The sequence below is a fragment of the Pteronotus mesoamericanus genome, unplaced genomic scaffold, assembly GCF_021234165.1.
Source record: "Pteronotus mesoamericanus isolate MK-2021 breed Mesoamerican mustached bat unplaced genomic scaffold, CSHL_Meso_final contig_221, whole genome shotgun sequence".
Taxonomy (NCBI): domain Eukaryota; kingdom Metazoa; phylum Chordata; class Mammalia; order Chiroptera; family Mormoopidae; genus Pteronotus; species Pteronotus mesoamericanus.
Window position 1 is genome coordinate 168,828 of NW_026555092.1, and position 17,065 is coordinate 185,892.

Sequence of the window (17,065 nt, forward strand, 5' to 3'; positions counted from 1 at the left end):
TAATGGATCGCCTAGAGGTTTCACGGCAGAAAGGCTCATGCTGGCACCCTGGGAGCCATGGGAAGCACCACCGCTTACAGGATAAATGATGCTGCAGAGTCTCTCAAAGATGAAGACAGGGGTCCGGTAGTCGTCCAGGTTGTAGCGCTTGGCTGTCTCAATGCATACGGCCATGAAGGCCTTGGTTTCCGATTCTGTGCCTGCCAGAGGTCAAAGAGGCCAAATCAGGAAAGCAATCCACACTCAGAGACCAAGACGGTGCTCTATGAGGCACCAGCATTACCAGACTCTTTCTGCCTGGTTGGTCTTTAAATGCCCTACATGGTAGTATCAATGGTTCAATTGGAAGCCCGAAGCTGATTGGTTTTGATACTCAGACCACATTCCATTTGAAAGCTTTAATGTGCAAGTCAACACCATGCATCACGGTTAGCTGTGTACATGTCTTCCTCTCGGAATCATAACCTCTCATTCTCTTGACCAATACTGGTATTCCGAAATGTCAAATATTTGACATTTTGATGTGATCCTGTGTTCCAGTCAAATCTAGGGAAGTTATAAGCTTCATTCTAAAAGATTACATAGATTGCCTTCTGTAAGCCAAAGACATAACTTCAAGTCACATGAGGAAGAAGAAATATCCTCTTGAAAACGGTCCAGCTGACGAGGTCACAAACCAGCTGGGTGTGGCAGGATGAAAATGGCCGACAGGAGGACCCCCATGTCTGGCAATGTAGCAGACTAGCTTCCCTGACCTATTCCCCACTTCTCACCACTTAAAAGGGAACTTAAAATACTGAATAAAAAGGCATCAGTGAACTTCCACACTAGCAAAGGATCAAAGCTAAAATTAAAGAGAAACCAGGGAAGTTAGAAAAACATTAAGGCTACTTTTGCCTTGAGCTTTGGTTTATACAACCTGCCAATATTTGAGAGCCAGATACAAAGCCCCAAGTCTACCAAGGTAGAAAGTCTAGCAGGAACACGCTAAACACACACATAAATCTGGTATCCTACAAGAGCTATACCTTGGTATACAGGTCAAGTAAAAATGACTCTCACTTCCCTCAAGCAAATAACAGGATATTGTCTTCCCATAAGATGTGGCGATGAGGGGGAAAAATTCTCTGAGAACTCAGCCTCTCACAGAGCTTTGTGACTCACAATACCTAAGAGGTCTGATAGCCTGCAGTTTAGAACTTTGTTGAAAAGAGTCCTGGGATGCCAATGTCGCAAGATGCCTCACGGAAGTAGTCACAAATCCTCTCTGGAAAACCCCACCTCTGACTCAGGCCCTGAAGAATTCCACAGATAAATCCCCAAAACACAGTCAAAATCCCAAAATACATACAAATTTAAGGCACAATAAACAAGAGCCAAAATAACAAACAGCAGAATCAGATCGATAAGTATTTCAAATTTTTAAATTATTAGGCACAGAAATACACTTGATATGTTGAAAGATTATAAAAGGGATGGGAAATGTCAATAAAAAGAACACAGTGGGTAGATTAAACAGGTAGCCAAGAGTATAGAAAAAATTAATGAACTGAATGATAGAATAGAGGAAAGCATCCAAAATCAGTATAAAGAGGCACAATGAGATGAACTCTATGAAAGAGAGGTGAAGAGACAAGGACGACAGAGTGAGTGGCTTAGGATTCTTCAGAACCAATGAGAGACACCAGTATGAGAACTCCTGACCTCTTCCTGCTCTAAGCGCAATATAAAAAGTCCACATTGACTGAGCCCTGCTCTGGAGTTTGACAGCTCCAAGAGCCAGTCTTCTCTCGAGAGAAGCTCCTCCTCCTTCCTTACTTGAATGCGTGGACATGTTTGCCACCCTTCTGTCGACTCTGCAGAGCTCAGGGAAATCAGACTAGTGTACCTAGGCAGACCCAGAAGGGTCATGGGGGCCCTGGGCTCCAGGCCACTGGGCAGTGCTACCTGTGGTCATGTCCTCCAGCATCTCCAGCAGCATATCCTGGGTCTCATCGATCAGCTTGGTCCTCTGCACCACCAGCTTTCTCAGACACAGGTATCCATTCAGCACAGTACCCACCAAGCGGCTTTTAAAGTGCCTTTTGATGGATTCCACCTCGACAAAGGAGGAAAGAAGGCCTGTGGGAACAGGAAAAGTTGCTGCAGGATCTCTAAATGAGAATATAAGCAAGGAAGGTCCGTGTCTTCAAAAGATGAGCAACTCAAAGGCAGGAAAAAGCTACCTCTGTGCTTGGCTCAGAGCAGGCGCTCAATGAAGTGTACTAGTCAACAGAGAGCAGGAGCTCAAACAAGTAAACCCGTAAGTGGAGAGAAAATGCCGAGCTTAAAGGTGCACTACGGTCAACACGTGAGGGAAGAGAGTCAACGTCAGCACCCAAGGAACTAAGGGTCAGTCCCCAAATTACACCCAGGGTACCCTGAAGAAAGGGCCAGGTGGCTCTCTCTACCTGTGAGACTCTTGAGGGCATAGCCCTGCTGCAGATCAGTGCTCAGGGTGGCCTCCTCCAGAGCTAGCAAGCGGGCTATTTCCTAAAGAGGACGATAGGCACAGTCAGTGTGACAGCACTGCCAAGGACACCGGTCACCTCCACCACCTGTGCAGGATCTTGTAGCACCGACCAAAGATGCTGTGTAGTCCCCATCATTTTCTTTTAACAATCCCTCAAGCTGAATCTTTGCAAATCCCCTTTCCAAGAAGCCACGGACAGTCGCACTGATGTTCAGGGGTTGCTTAAAAAGTGGAAGAGCCTACATTCCCCCAGAAGATTGCTACGTCCTTATGACAAACACAACAAAGTCATGAAAATAACACTCTCAACAAAGCTTTCTTCTCAGCACACCAGGATACTGCAAAGTGTGAGTCGGAGAAGAGAGTTCCCTGGAAGAACTAGGGAAAGGGCCGCCTGGGCTGCAGGGCGAGTACCTTGGTGATGAGGTTGCCCACATAGGGCAGGACGCCCCGAGCTGCCAGGTAGACTTTCCAGTGAGCTGATGTGATGAGCTTCTGATAGAGCGCCAAGTACTCGGCGGCACACTCGCCAGCTATGCTCAGTTCATCCAGGTAACTGCCATCGAGACCGACAGGGCACTGTGAGAGAACTTGAGGGGCTCCTATAGTCTACTAGTTCCTTATGCTCCTTCCATCTTTCATGTCTTCCGCTGTCCTCCGCTCCTCTTCCTTAAGAAAACCCAAACTTCCCACTTGGGAACTCCCCACACTTGGGAAGAACCCAGAGCGCACAACAGGGAGTGGGATATAATAAACTATACTCATTTAGGATAAGCACCAAAATATGAATAGTGATTATCTGGGCAGCGACACTATTTTTGACTGAATCACTGAGAAGACGAGGGTACCATACAGGGGCCAGCAATGTAGGCTTCGGGATTAGACTGCCTGAACTCAAACGCTGCCTTCCGGTGCGGAAGTTAATTAGCCCCTTTAAGCTCAGGTTGCTTCGAGGATTAAATTAGGGAACACACGCCGAGCATTTACATGCTCATAAGCTGGTGTGGGCACCGTATTCCTACTTCCACTACCACCACTAAAACTCAGCTTCTCAACCCTTTTTTGTTTCTGTGGTCCCCCAGATGGAATGAAATAGTTCAGAGCACAGGTACAACCCCCGCCCCCACCCCCCCCCACCCCCGCAATCACCCTGAGCTACGGATCCCCCTGGGAAGGCAGAAAAGGCTCTAGGTGAGGTGTCACCGCTCTTCCCGTCCCTCCCTCACATGGTACCTGGTGAGGAGGTCAAGGACCTGCTGCTTGCGGCTGGGAATGGTGGCCAGAGCTTCCACAATGGTACAGGCTGCCTGCCGGGCAGCCTGCGTCGCTGGAGTAAAGAGCACCTGCCGGGCACAGGAGGGAAGCCCCTGGCTCCGGTGACAGCCTCTCACCAGGCCCCCGGCAGGGCAGTCAACCACCACCCACCCAGAGGTCCTCTGGGCAGCCCTCCAGGAAAAGGTTAAAGGCAAAAACCACACGCTAACCCAAGACCTGACTGCCACAGACTGAGAAGAGGAAGCTTCCAGGGAGTATTCTTCTTCATGGAGGTTTTCTCCGTCAAGTACTTTGGAGAACATACCTACGATGACTGAACTGGGAACCGGACAAGCGGGTCTTTTCCTTAGCAAAGGCTTCTATAATTCTATTCCGGGAACGCCTATATACCAAGTATCTCTCATTTTACATACCAATGGACAAAGGGGCTCTGAAAGTATAGTCGCTTTGGTCCTTAGCTAGAAAGATGAGGGAGAGGGGAGGGAGGAAAGGGGGCTGCAGGTGCCGCAGCTCGGCTCCACAGGTGGCTGGGGGCGAGGGGCAAGACAAGCCTGACAGGGGCAGGACGCTCTGCCATGGCCAGCCCTCCAGGCCGGCGGCCGCACCCAAGAACGTCCACTTACTGTTCACTTGAAAGGAAGCAAGAAAGCAAAGAGAAAGAAGGGGAAGCACAGCAGATGTGGGAAGATGCGCGCTACCTGGAGCCAGGGCAGCAGCGCAGGGGGCCCACGGGGGGTGGTCACTCACTTGCCGCAGCCAGTTGTTATGGCCCAATTTGAGATCCAAGGGTGGGGTCCTCTTGCCCCGACGGCTCAGGAACTGCTTCCACCTCCACACATACTTCTCCGTCAAATAGAGATGGCGGAGCTCTGATTTGCTCGGGGACTTCCCATTGCCATCTATCCCTGGCAGGCAAAGGGGTGCAGGGAGAAGTAAGGAAAAGAAGATGAGAGAGAAGGGTGGATTTTAGAGCTCTCAGGACAGGGGTAGGAAGGACCAATCTCCCTCGTCTTCAAGAGACAAACACACCTCTGATAGGAAGACACTTCTTCCAGGCTTCATAGGATGCTTTGGGGTCTCTCTTGAGCCACAGCTGAGCCTGCGCGTGGATCTCATTGCAGTATGGCTTCACGGTCGTGAGGGCCTCCACCGGAACATCCTGCAGGAGGGCGGCAGAAGAAGGGGCGCATGCGTGAGGGCACGCCTGAGCCACCGCTCTACCCAGTGGCACGGACGCCCCAAGGGAACGTATGCCAAGGATCAATTATCATATCTTTTATGCCCAAATACATGTTCCTGTTAAAGCATCCTGATCCCGTTTAGCAGCAGCATCTCCACACACTGAGCTTAAGGTCACTGATTCTGACTGTGCAGGATAAGATGGAGCTGGCTTCCTACAGACACGCCCATAGCCACATACACTAATTCCTATCCCCAGGTTGATGTGCAGTTTCCCAAACAGAAATCTTCACGGGGCCACTGAGCAGCCTCCAGAATTTAGAGCCATTACTAATCAGAACTCTAAGCCAACGATTCTCAAACGTTTTGGCCTCAGGACCCCATCATACTCTTAAAAAATTACTGAGAGCTCTAAAGAGCTTTTATATGTGTGATTCTATTTATGGATATTTGCCATATTCAAAACCCAAACTGAGAAATTCTTAAAATAGTTATTAATTCATTTAAAAATAAGAGCAAATTCATTACCTATCAACCTCAATGACTTTCTTAATATTTTCCAAAAGTAACCTAGAGAAAGGAGTGGTACAGTTCTATATTTTTGAAAAGAATTTAATGACTGCCTTAATAGGACAGCTGGGTCCTCATATCTGCTTCTGCTTTGGAACAGTAGTGATACGTTGTTTTGGTTAAGTATATGAAAAACCTCTAGCCCCACACAGATACATAACTGGAAAAGAGAAGAATATTTTTATACCACTTCCAATTACTTTTGGGATTTCTTTTTCCTTTGATATTACACCAAATTCAACAAACTTTATGTTCTTAAAGATCAGTTGTAATGTAGACTCTGAAACCAATCGATAAACTTCATATCGCATTACACTAAAATTCATCCTTTATCTATGCATGATTCTGTAACAAGCACAAGTCATTTAGAAAATATTAGTTTACTGAGTTATGACAGTTCCTCTATAAATGACATGCTCACTTCATTTGTCAAGAAAATGTCTGCCCAGTAACCAATTCTGAGGACCCACAATTTGCCTGTCAGTCGCCCATGCAGGCAGATGGGTTCCAGAAAAGGCAGTTGGTTCTGCTGGCACCTCGGGCAATCACCCAAGTGCCCTTCTCTGCAAGACAACACTGTCCTCAGGTGTAAAGCGGGAGTGCTGTGTGTGCGCTCCCCAAAGTGTCCCGCAAACAGGAAAGCTCCAGAAGCTACTCAGCGCGGCTTCCCCAGGGAGCCCTGACTGAAGCGCCCGGCAGAGGAGCGCGCACCCGGGCGGCGGCCCCCCGCCCGCTGCCACTCCTGCTAAGGCCCAGGCTGTCCTACCAGCACTGCGTGCACCGTGGGGACCCGCGGGCGGCTCTCCCTTGGCTAAAACTAAGCAAAATGTGAACAGAGACCATGGACGTGGGGGCTTAGAGGGTAAAAACCCTGTGGGAACCTCCCTTCACCTCATTCTGTGGAAAGAACGACCATGAAGTGGGGCTGAGGTGGTTCTTTTCAATCAAGGGCCAACTTTATTTTCTGCATATCGGCTGAGGGGAAATAAAGCTTCGTCAAAGGGAAGGAAGGTACCTCAGTCCCATCTTTTCTGAGAACTTGACTTTTCTACATCTCAGGACAAGGGAAATGTAGTCAATGTTCAACATCGGCTTCCTCCCTAGCACCTACCAGTCAGAAAGCGGCGTGCGTGCAATGAAGGCTTTGCTTCCCTTCAAGATGGAGCCGGAAAGGAGCGGCCCAGGAAGCAGAGGGGTGGGGGTGGGGCGCGGGGGGCAGCTGGCCGAGGGCTGGGCCGAGGGAGAGAATTATGGCCTGCGTGTTCTACCAGCCCATACAAGCAAGTCAATCTGCGGCTTGGCTGGCTATTTCAGGATAAGAATTCGGCTTTATTCATTCACTTAACAATGATTTACTGAGTGGCTATTACACACCAGATACTACATTATGTACTGGACATAAAAAAAAAAGTTAGACAGTCCCTCAATTCAACGAGCTGGCAGGCAGCCAGCAGAGGGGCGGCTCTCCCGAGGAGGCGCTAACAACATGAAGGACAGCACCCGGGCGGAGAAGGCAGCACGTGGCCACAGCTGGCGTCTAGCGGGGGCTACCCCGGGCCAGGCTCTGCTCTGAGCATTTGACCTCTTTAAGTTATTTACTCTTCACAACATTTCAAGGTGGAGCTTCCATTCCCATTTTACAGATGGAAAAAGTGAGGAACCTGTTAAATAACCAGCCCCAGGTTACAATGCTAGCAAATGAAGACATCGCTGCACGATGGTGCATGGGCAGCCACGGGGCAGGAAGGAGCACCATGCTGTCCAGGAGCTACAAGTCCCCTGATGTGGTGGCAGAAAAAGGTAGTCCTCCGCCGTATTTTCATGTTCATTTTACTCCCGACTTTCCTCTGAGATCTCAAAAATCCCAACCCATCTTTGCTGAACTGGGGCAATGGAAGTGACAGTGCCCCCGCCGTGGGGGGAGTTCGGGGCCGGGCAGGGCACAGTGCTGGCTGGGGGGGGGGGGGGGCGGGCTGCACCCTGACCTTCCGTCTGAGCCCCCCTGCCCAGTACCTTGTTCTTCTTGCTGGTTGGAGCCGGCGGTTTAATCAGCTTCTGTAAGATCCGCAGGCACATGAGGGTGATGTTCTCCACAACCACGGGGGTCTTGATGTTCACTGCCATGAGGAAGAGGCTGAGAGCTGGGGACGGGAAGGAAGGCAGAGTCACGGCCACAGCGCCCCCGCACGGCCTCCGTGAGGCTGGACGAGTGCGGTTTCCCCGCCTCCCCCCTCTGGGGCTAGGGCTGCACCTTGAGGCCTCCTTGCCTTCCTCTGAAAAGCTCCTAAGGAGATGTCCCCCAAACTCACCACAGCGCAGCCGGAGCTCCCAGCAGCTGTCCTCCTTCGAGATGGAATCTGTCAGCAGCAGCATTTCATACTGAAGGCTGCTTGCCTAGAAGGCCAACCGGGAGAGGCGTGAGTAGAGAAGGGCCTGGGGGGGTCAATCCCAGGACTGGCTGTGTCCAAGCTCTGACTCAGGGACTAAGAATCGAAATTTTTGGCCACAAATGACATCGTCAGAGAGACAGAGGAGACAGAGGCCCGTGCACTCCATACGGCCAACCGCCCACCCCAGTCTCCCTGTGGAGCGGGGTCTGGCCAGGGAAAACCACTCTGGGAGGTGAGCTCTGCAAGCAAAGGTGCTGCCCGGTCATCATGGCGGGACTGGCAGGGGGAAGCATGGGAATGAAGAAGGAAAGTGAGGGAGGGGTCAGAGGGGACGCCTGTCCTGCTCACCAGGTCGGGATTGGCCCAGTGGCCCTTCAGAGCTGTGGAGACTTTGCCAATAATCAGGTCGTTCATTTGCTGGGTGGCTTCTGGATTGTCTCTGCAGAAGCAAAAAACAGGGTCCTGTCACTCACCAATGGTTGTTTCCCTCCTTGCCACTCGAACGGGCCCCGAGCCAAGGACGTCAATGTCCAGGGCTTCCGCGCTGGCCCACCACGCCCTGGTGCGCAGTGAGACGCGCCGTCACAGCCGCCCTTCCTAGGGGACGCCCCAACTGGGGGTGGGCGGCACCAACACGGGGAGGCTTTCTCCTGGTCCACGTCCCCCCGGCTGCAGAGCCCTCGGGCGCTGTGTGGTGTGTCCCAGTCCCCAGGTGTGGGCGTTCCCGCTCAGCACTGGCCACGACTCTTTCCTCATCTCCTCCAACTGCCTCCACTCTATTTCCCACAGGACATCTATGTTTTCCACCCCTGCCCCTTTGTAATGACGTCCAGACTAACAACAAAAAACCACAAATTGTATCATATCACTTTCTTGCTTTCCAGCACTTTTTGAATAAAACCCAAAGTCCTTACAAGGGCCTACAAGGCCGATCAGGATGTGGCCCCCAGCGACCGCTCCTGAATTCCTGTGCCCGTTTCCCCAAGGCGTCCTTCACGCCAGCTACACAGGCCTCCATGTTGCACCCCCACCATTCCCGGCACAGCCCTGCCTCTCAGCCTCCCACGTGTGTTTCCTGTGCGTGCAGCTCATGCGTTACACACCTGCACGGCTTGCTCCCACTTCACACAGCCCTTGGCTCAAGTCCCACACCCTCCGAGGCCTCCTGGACCACCCTATCCTGTACGGCAATCCCTCCTGCACACAGGGTCACCACGCAGCTTCCTCCTCTTCACCACCTAACGTCCTGACGCTGCACTGTGGAGTGCTCTGGGCACAGCAGTTCCGCCATCTAGACTGTCGGCTACAGGAGGGCAAGGACTTTGTTCCATTTTTCCACTGTATCCTCAGAGTCTAGCACAGTGCCTGGCATTCAGCAGATGCTCAATAAATACTTGCTGAATGAGTGAATCAATAACACAACAAGTAATATTTACCAACCACCCAACAGGTTCCAGAGCTTAAGCCACATACTCAGTAAACAGCCACACACAGCTCTGGGTACTGTACTGGCATACACTAAGTACTCAACAAATATGGGTTATTACTTATAGGAATTATTTCATTTTATCCCCATCACGAGCCTTTAAGGTATTTACTGTTATCAGTATTTTTCAAATGAGGAAAACTTGGGCTCAAGGAGTTAAGGAATCTGAGGCCCACAGTACAAAGTACCAGATACTAAGGCTGGGTCTTTCGGATCCAGAGCCCAAGCTCTTAATTATTAGGCTCCACTGCTGCACTGTCTTCTTGTGGGTGAGTCTTGAGTCCAAGTGCCGGGTCACTCCCTTTTCCTCCCTCCCGAAAACTCAGAGACCACTTCCTCGGGAAATCTCACTGGAACCAACAGAGCACAGTACAATCCAAATATACTATTTCCAGAGGGCTTCAGACGCTCTCTAAGTTCACTTCTCTACACCCAGGACAGCATCCCATTTCCTCCTCTGTGATAAGCTAGCCAGCCCGCCTGGCGACGAGAAGCATAATGCTTTGCACCCTCTAGTGCTCCTGGCATCGCTGCCGCCACCAACCCCCGTGTTGCAGGAATGACTAGCCCCGCGGGGATGCAGACTCTGACCGAGTTAGGAGGCACATGAGCTGGCGGACCTCCTCCCGCATGGCTGCCGAGCCTCTGCGAAGATTGTAATCAAAGAGCTCCCGGATAAGGCCCTGGGAGACGAGGATGTGCCTCAGGGCGGGGTTGGAGGCCAGGGCACGGAGCAGTGTGATACAATGTTCAGTGACAGCCGAGGCGCAGCCATAGCACTTGGTAGAGGACGTGTGGCCACAACCCAGGACGGATAAGGCGCGGTACTGGCTGGCGGTGAAGGTGGGCTGCACGGAGGTCCGAGATGATTTGGTGGCCGCTTCCCTCTGTTGCAGGTCATATTCCAACAACTCTTTGCGTGAAGCAAAGACTTTCTAAGAAAAAAGCCAAAGAAAGAAATTAGCAATTAAAATAAGGGGGAAGAAGAAGCTAATTTGACATCAGCTTTGGTTTGAAAAAACACTTTATATGTATTTCTAATTTTAGCTTCTTGATAGCCCTACCAGTGAGATACTCTAGCCCCATTTTACAGAGAGGGAAACAGGCTTAGAAGGGTTGGCTTGACCAAGGTAAGCGGCAGAGTCAGAACAGCTTCTAACCACAGGCCCATGCGCCACTCTCTCATAAAGAACAAAACAAAGATCAGAACTGTAGGTACATGGAACAGAGATGACACACCAGTGATTTTGGGAGGCGAGGATCCTGGCTGCTTTCTTTGTCTACAGGCAGCCTCCCATCCCATGGAGGTCAAAATTCTATCCGCTATATGGCCCACCCGGGTTGAAGGGATTTGGTATGTCCGACCCATCTAGCCTGCCATCATGTATCAGGAAAAGGGAACAGAATCTTGGCACCCAGTTTTTTAAAACCAGTAACCCCTCTACTAAAAGATGGGTTGTGATTGGTCAAGAAAAACAAATCGATCATAATCTCCATTATTTTCATTCTTCTGGAAAGAACTCGGCTCCCTGCCAAGCACCAGAAGCCACAACGGGAGGGAAGCTGTCGGGGGCTGCCACTCAGACTCTGCTTTCTCAGCCAGGCTGGGCAAGGGGCCACCCCAGGCGTTGCACTGTGGATGGAAGCGCCAGGGTTGCTTTGAAAACAACTATTGAGAACACACTCTGACCACACTCTAAAGTCACTCCCATTTTTCTACCTGGATGATTTTGGAGAGTTCATCAAAAGAGTTCTTGCAGTCTCCACAGTACTCCTGCGCCAGCTGCAGGATGTAACGGTTCACACTGGCCGAAGCAGAGCTGATGCCCCCGGCTGAGCCCGAGTCATCCTGCAACCCGAGAGGGGGGCGGTCAGCCTGCCACCGTGAGATGGCCTCACCTGGGGCAGTCTTCCAATCATGACGCGGAACACTCTTCAAATGTCCCTTCCAATTTGGGGATTACCTGTGGCTTTTCAGGAGCTGCCTCATTCACTTTGCAGAGCAGGTTCTCCAGCTGTGGCCGATGTCCCATCAGCTGATGATACACTCGATCAGCTTTGTCCAGAAGTGTATTGATGTTGGAAACAGCCTAGATAGGAAAGGACAGGGACGTGCGTGTCAAGCCCAATGAGCACGATGGCTTTCCCTGAGTAATCTGAATGACTAACCCTTTACTGAAACATTCCCTATAGATCAGGTACTGGGTTTCATATATTACTTCTCGTCTTCACAATAAGTCTGTGGGGAAGGCATACATATAAATGTGCAACTTTGAGAAGTAATTTATGGCAGGTCCCACAGTATCAAAATACACAGCCAAAACTGAACCTTTGGTCCTTCTGGCTCCAAAGGTGAAAGATCTTTTGCTTTCCCATGATGCTTCTAGTAGTTATCCCAATAGTCTCCCCTTTTTCACCCCTTGTAACCAGTCCCATCACCTCATACTGCCTGAGAAGTGGTCTCTGAATAAGCTAATACTGAGAGAAGACCAACAACTGCAGTATGAAGCAGTCCCTGGAAAAAATGCAGGGGAAGCCACCCAACTTCTTTCCACCTTTCCAAATGTAAAGTGATTTGCCCCTTGAGATGTTCTAGTTCGTTACCAACACTTCTCCAAAATCCAATGCAAGCAAACAATGAGTTCCAATACATCTTACTCCGTTATCTGCTCCCACCCACAAGCTCGGACCTGAAAATAGTGCCAAATTGAAGAAGGCGAGGGCTAGAAGGACAAGCACACTGCCCTACACCAGCCGTGGTCAAAGCTCAGATCAAAGCCACAGTCCTGAGTCTAGGGTGGCTGTGGCCTCACCTTCTTCCGGTCTTCTTCATTCTCAATAGGATCCACCGCACAGCAAGGCTTGGCATAGAGCATGAAGTCGAAACGGGCATATTTACAGAAGCCACAAGCATTGCAGAGGAAGGGATCCTTTTCATCATAATTGATGGATCTGAAGAATCAAAGCATCTGGGTCAGGGGTGTAGCAGGAGTTTGGTGGGGTAAGGATGACCTGGGAGGAAATGGACTGTCTCATGTATACTCTGGCAACTACTGCAGGGACTACTGGAGGGACAGTTAACAAATAGGTGAGGATGACTTAAGCAACCAGGTAACAAGAAAAGAAGACCCAGAAATAAACTTAGAGACCCCTTGCCCACCACAGGATGGGAAAAACATACACACCACACCACTCTTCCCCCTCCCTCCCCTTTCTCTCTCTACCCTTAGACTCCACGCTCTACATACCCATAATCCCCTAACTATTATGAGGGCATGAGACGCTGAAATTGCCCACCCTGAGACTCGTACAGAAAAACACACGGAATGTACATGGCCCTGGCCCAGGTGACAACTACTTGCTTACCTGCATTTGTGACACTGGTAGACATTCTCTCCACAGTTGCCGCAGACCCCTGGGTTGGCAGGGACTGAGGCACTGCAGCGTGGGCATTGCAGGGTCTCTGTGGAGGCCTGGTAGTTTTCATAGAAGTCTGCAAACTCAATCATCAGGTTGGAGGCCACGATGGGCAAGGGTAGGTCAATCTTCACTTCTGTCTGCCCAGGGGTCAGTTGAACCTTTTTGGCTTTATGCCAGCGAGCCGGCCTAAGAGAGACAGAGTCAGGTAGAGGGGCCGTGGGCCTGAGGGCCTCTCACTCAACCTTCAGGGATGACATTCTGATGAGACGAGGACAGTCCATGTATATTTTTCTAAGGCAATGAAGTGGTTAATCTAAGCAGGCAATCTGGCAAATAATAGCACCCTAATTATAAAAATATTTTTCTACTACTCTTTCTCTATTAAAAAAGATAGGACATAACAGGGCTTTAAGATGTTCCATATGGTAATTTTTGAGATTCCAGAAAAACAGAAGTCCTTATCAAGGGAAGACCTTACTCTAAAAATATGGTACACTGAAGCCTGTAATCTCAAAACTACCAAGGGGATGGCTGCTGGAGCTCCCATCATGACAACTACCTAGGAAGGATAAAGCTCAGTGTGCTTTAGGGAGGCAGAGGGACGTACCAGAATCTAGACCAAGAGCCAAGGAGAGTCAGAAAGAGAAAAGGCATGTAATAATTTAGGGGTAATTATACTAATACAATTAGAAGCAGTATTTACTGAGTACTTACCATGTGCTAGGGAGGCTCTGTTCTCAGCACATTACATATATATACACTAACTCATTCAATCCTTAAAATAACACCCTGAAAGTGAGCTTACATCTTGTTTATTTTAAATCAAGGAAACTGAGGCTACATAACTCCTCCAAGGTCAGAGAAACGGGCAATAGAACTGAGATGCGAATCCACAGTCTCACTCCAGAGCCTAAGCACTTTACCAGCAGCTACGCTGACTCTACACAAAGAAAGTCAAACCCCTTCCCCCGGAAGGAGACTGGGTTATCCCGGTGAGTAGCTTCTACTTGCAGGTCACCCGTGTTAACTCTGCTTTTCAAAGGAAGATGAGAAAACTTCCTTCAGACAGACTCCTGGTGGCCGTTTGTTGACATGTTACACTCCAGCTTTATTCTGCCTCTTGGAATAATACCAATACTTCCATTCTATGTGCGGAATAGTATGGTAAGTCTTAATATTCGAGTACTAACTACCCATGTTCTCTGCCCAACAGCAATGCCTGAGACTTCAACAACAAAAGATCTGTCTCTGCAATTCAGAGATATAACCTGCTAGTACCCTCTTTAGCTCATATACAACATGCCCCGATTCAATCATGGGGATCCATGAACTAGAAAGATCCAATATCAGCAGATATCCAGGGAAGGCATTATGCAGAAATGGGAGGACTATACACTAGAGAAACTTCAGGAGAAATATTGTCTGCTTTGTGAACAAGAGAATGGCAAGAAATGAGAACTACTTTCCAATATTTTTAGGTGGCTTTATGTAAAAGTGGAACGTCTCTCGTTAACGTGGACATGAGAAGCCTGGGGTCTCCCTCGCTCAGCTTCCCCTCCCTAGACAAGCTGTAGAAGGGCTTCCGGAGACCCCAACGGCTCCACTGGACATGATTTTAAAATAATCTTTGTTGACATCCTTAGGAACTGGCCCTTGACTTTGGTCCCCCAGTCTTGCCTGAAGTGGGTAAGAGGACACGCTGGGCCTCTAGGGATGTGCTGCTCTACCAGGTGCCAGTCACCCACGCCATCACCAGTCAGGAAGACTTACAGGCCTCCTGCCCCTCCCCAAGCCTGAAGAGCCCGTACTTGTTTTTCAGCTCCACAATGGCTTGCACAGTTCGGTTGTTGTAATAGAGGTTGATAGTGCGCACCATCTTGGTCCGCTTCAGGTCTCCAATTTTCACTGTCACTTTGCTGATGGTGTGGCTGCCAATGAGCTTCACAACCTGCTGGGTGGTGGTGTACCGTGTGTCCACTTTAATGGAAGACAGCTTGATATACTAAATACAAGAGTACACACAAAACGCTGTATTAGTTCAAAGCGAACAGCTCATCCTGTCTTCTTCAAAATTCATCAATGTAACCCACTCTTCATCCATGGATGAAATTTCTATTTACGGTAACAAGCAAGGCAGGTAAGGATTCAAACCACTGCTGACCAAGCATTAGGAGAAGAACACCTATGCGGTAACAATCAATCTCTGGAAATGAGAAACCCACTGGCCCTGTAAGCCTCAGGACTGTCCGCGCTGAAGATGTCACTTACACAAAACGGCACTTCTGGATTATTACACACCAGGCAGGGATCACTCTCCAGGTAATAGCCATCAAACTCCACTAAGCCAGACAAGGTGCTAAAGAAGAAACCAGTCTCAGCATAAAGAAATTTTCATCTTAGAAAGCACTGAGCTTCATAAGGAAGCCATGAAAAGGCCATGGCTCAATATTCCCCAAGGCGATCCCCACCCTAGTGAGAACACAAGGACATGTGAGAAATGCCAACAGGGTTTAGAAGTCACAGGAAGAGAATTTCAACTAATTGACCTTAGATGTTCCCTGTTTCTGAGCTGTCCTGAGGTCAGGGGGATCCCAGACAGTCACATTCAAGTTTGACTCAGAGTCACAATTAAATATATTAAAAACCTTTGAACTGTATACTTAAGTGAATTCTGTGGTATGCAAACTGCACTTCCACAAAGTTTGGAGGAAAAAAAAAAGAACAGTTACTCTTTAACCATGGAAATCATAAATTGTCAATTTAGCCAATGTTCTCTTTGAAAAGTTTTTAAAAATGCAGGCATTTTCTGTGAACTTGTCTTATTTGATTTAGACTTAGATCCATGAAACTAGAGACCTTCTTCAATTACTGCTTACCAAACGCAGATTCAGCAAGTACGTTTTGAGTAACTTCTATGTGCAAGGCCCAGCTATGAGGGAGGGATTCAAAGACCAACTAGACAGGGGCATATCAGCTCATACGTAAGAGCCAATCAATGCAGAGAGAGCAACTTGGACTGTTGACTGAGCTTCAAATAGGGAGGAGGCAGAACAAAGCTCACTTGTAAATGTTGGAGTTGGGATGGTTGGTAAGAATATGGTTTTGAGTCCGCAGAATCTCCACAGCCTTCTGTGAATACTCCTTCAACTGAAACAGAAGTCAATAAAGGACCATAGTTAAAGCCCAAGGGGAAGTCTTACTGGAAAAAACTTTTGTCTCCTGCTTTCTAGATGACACTGCCCCCAGAAGCACCAGCCTTCTCGGCCCCCATCAGAATCATACAAAGCCAGGCCTAATACCTAATTGTTTAAAGGATTCTATCTTCTTTAGAAGTTTCCACAATCTTATGAGAGTCCATCTTTTTAGACCTTGTGGAGGAAGACCAATTTGATTCTTATAGAGAAACCAAGAAGAGGTTATCTAATTGCAGAAACTCTGGGGGATGTAACCAGGGCTGTTCGGAAAACCAGAGGAGCACTGTTGTTCTCAAGCAACTTTACTGAGTTACATTTTCTCCCCACTTGATCTACTTCTATTGGCTAAGCCAATTTCAGACTGTACTTAGCATGCTAGTTGTTATTATCTATGCAGTATACACACTGGGAGTGCAAATATACATACACACACATGTGTATATATATGTATTTGTATACAGACGGGGTTTTTTTTTTACAAGAGGGTTCATATATGCACTACTTTTGGGGTTGGTAATAATGTTCTTAACTCAACAGAAAAAATGGCAGGGTAGCTTCTTTGACCATAAAGAAGCAGCTTACCTTCTTCTCCGTCTGTGGAGTTTTCAAGGAGAAATAGCCGAGTAGGTCCACAAACTGGGCGGCCTTCCGGCCATAGGCTGGGAGTTCTGGCCATATGGACCACATTAGATCTAGCAGGAGCTCCTGTTGGGATTTGCTAGAGTTTCTGTAGATAAATAACAGTTCCTATTACCAAGCAACAGAAAACCCTGAGGGTATTTATCAACAAGGCCCAGGTATTGTTTTTGTAGATATACCTATTTCCCCGCAACTAATGGTTTTGAGGCTCTTCTGACAATCAATCCTAACAGATGTAGCACAGTCCTTTCCTATCTTCAAGAAATAGCCTATTCCTATCATCCAACATTACTCAATGGCAGTAACCAAGCTTTGTTAGCATAAAGAGTCAAGCCTGTCATTTTACAAACTTCTAAACATAGCCTTCTTAGTGGAAAACAGATCTTTTGCTTATGACATT

At 48.7% G+C, this 17,065-nt stretch overlaps 1 protein-coding gene across 3 annotated transcripts in view; it reads right to left on the minus strand.

Moving 5' to 3' along the window:
• The window catches only part of UBR4 (ubiquitin protein ligase E3 component n-recognin 4), a 118,541-nt gene that overhangs the window by 26,649 nt on the left and 74,827 nt on the right, over window positions 1–17,065 (minus strand). For all 3 annotated transcript variants that reach the window (XM_054571646.1, XM_054571645.1, XM_054571644.1), the window contains 19 exons: window positions 16,609–16,753; window positions 15,894–15,979; window positions 15,101–15,188; window positions 14,641–14,834; window positions 12,779–13,018; window positions 12,226–12,364; window positions 11,377–11,502; window positions 11,133–11,261; window positions 10,004–10,347; window positions 8,275–8,365; window positions 7,846–7,930; window positions 7,550–7,677; window positions 4,817–4,946; window positions 4,535–4,692; window positions 3,746–3,855; window positions 2,927–3,068; window positions 2,451–2,532; window positions 1,948–2,121; window positions 79–200 (listed from right to left, as the gene is read on the minus strand). In XM_054571646.1, the coding sequence (XP_054427621.1) occupies window positions 79–200; window positions 1,948–2,121; window positions 2,451–2,532; window positions 2,927–3,068; window positions 3,746–3,855; window positions 4,535–4,692; window positions 4,817–4,946; window positions 7,550–7,677; window positions 7,846–7,930; window positions 8,275–8,365; window positions 10,004–10,347; window positions 11,133–11,261; window positions 11,377–11,502; window positions 12,226–12,364; window positions 12,779–13,018; window positions 14,641–14,834; window positions 15,101–15,188; window positions 15,894–15,979; window positions 16,609–16,753 (2,713 nt within the window). The remainder of the gene's footprint in view (window positions 1–78; window positions 201–1,947; window positions 2,122–2,450; window positions 2,533–2,926; window positions 3,069–3,745; window positions 3,856–4,534; window positions 4,693–4,816; window positions 4,947–7,549; window positions 7,678–7,845; window positions 7,931–8,274; window positions 8,366–10,003; window positions 10,348–11,132; window positions 11,262–11,376; window positions 11,503–12,225; window positions 12,365–12,778; window positions 13,019–14,640; window positions 14,835–15,100; window positions 15,189–15,893; window positions 15,980–16,608; window positions 16,754–17,065) is intronic.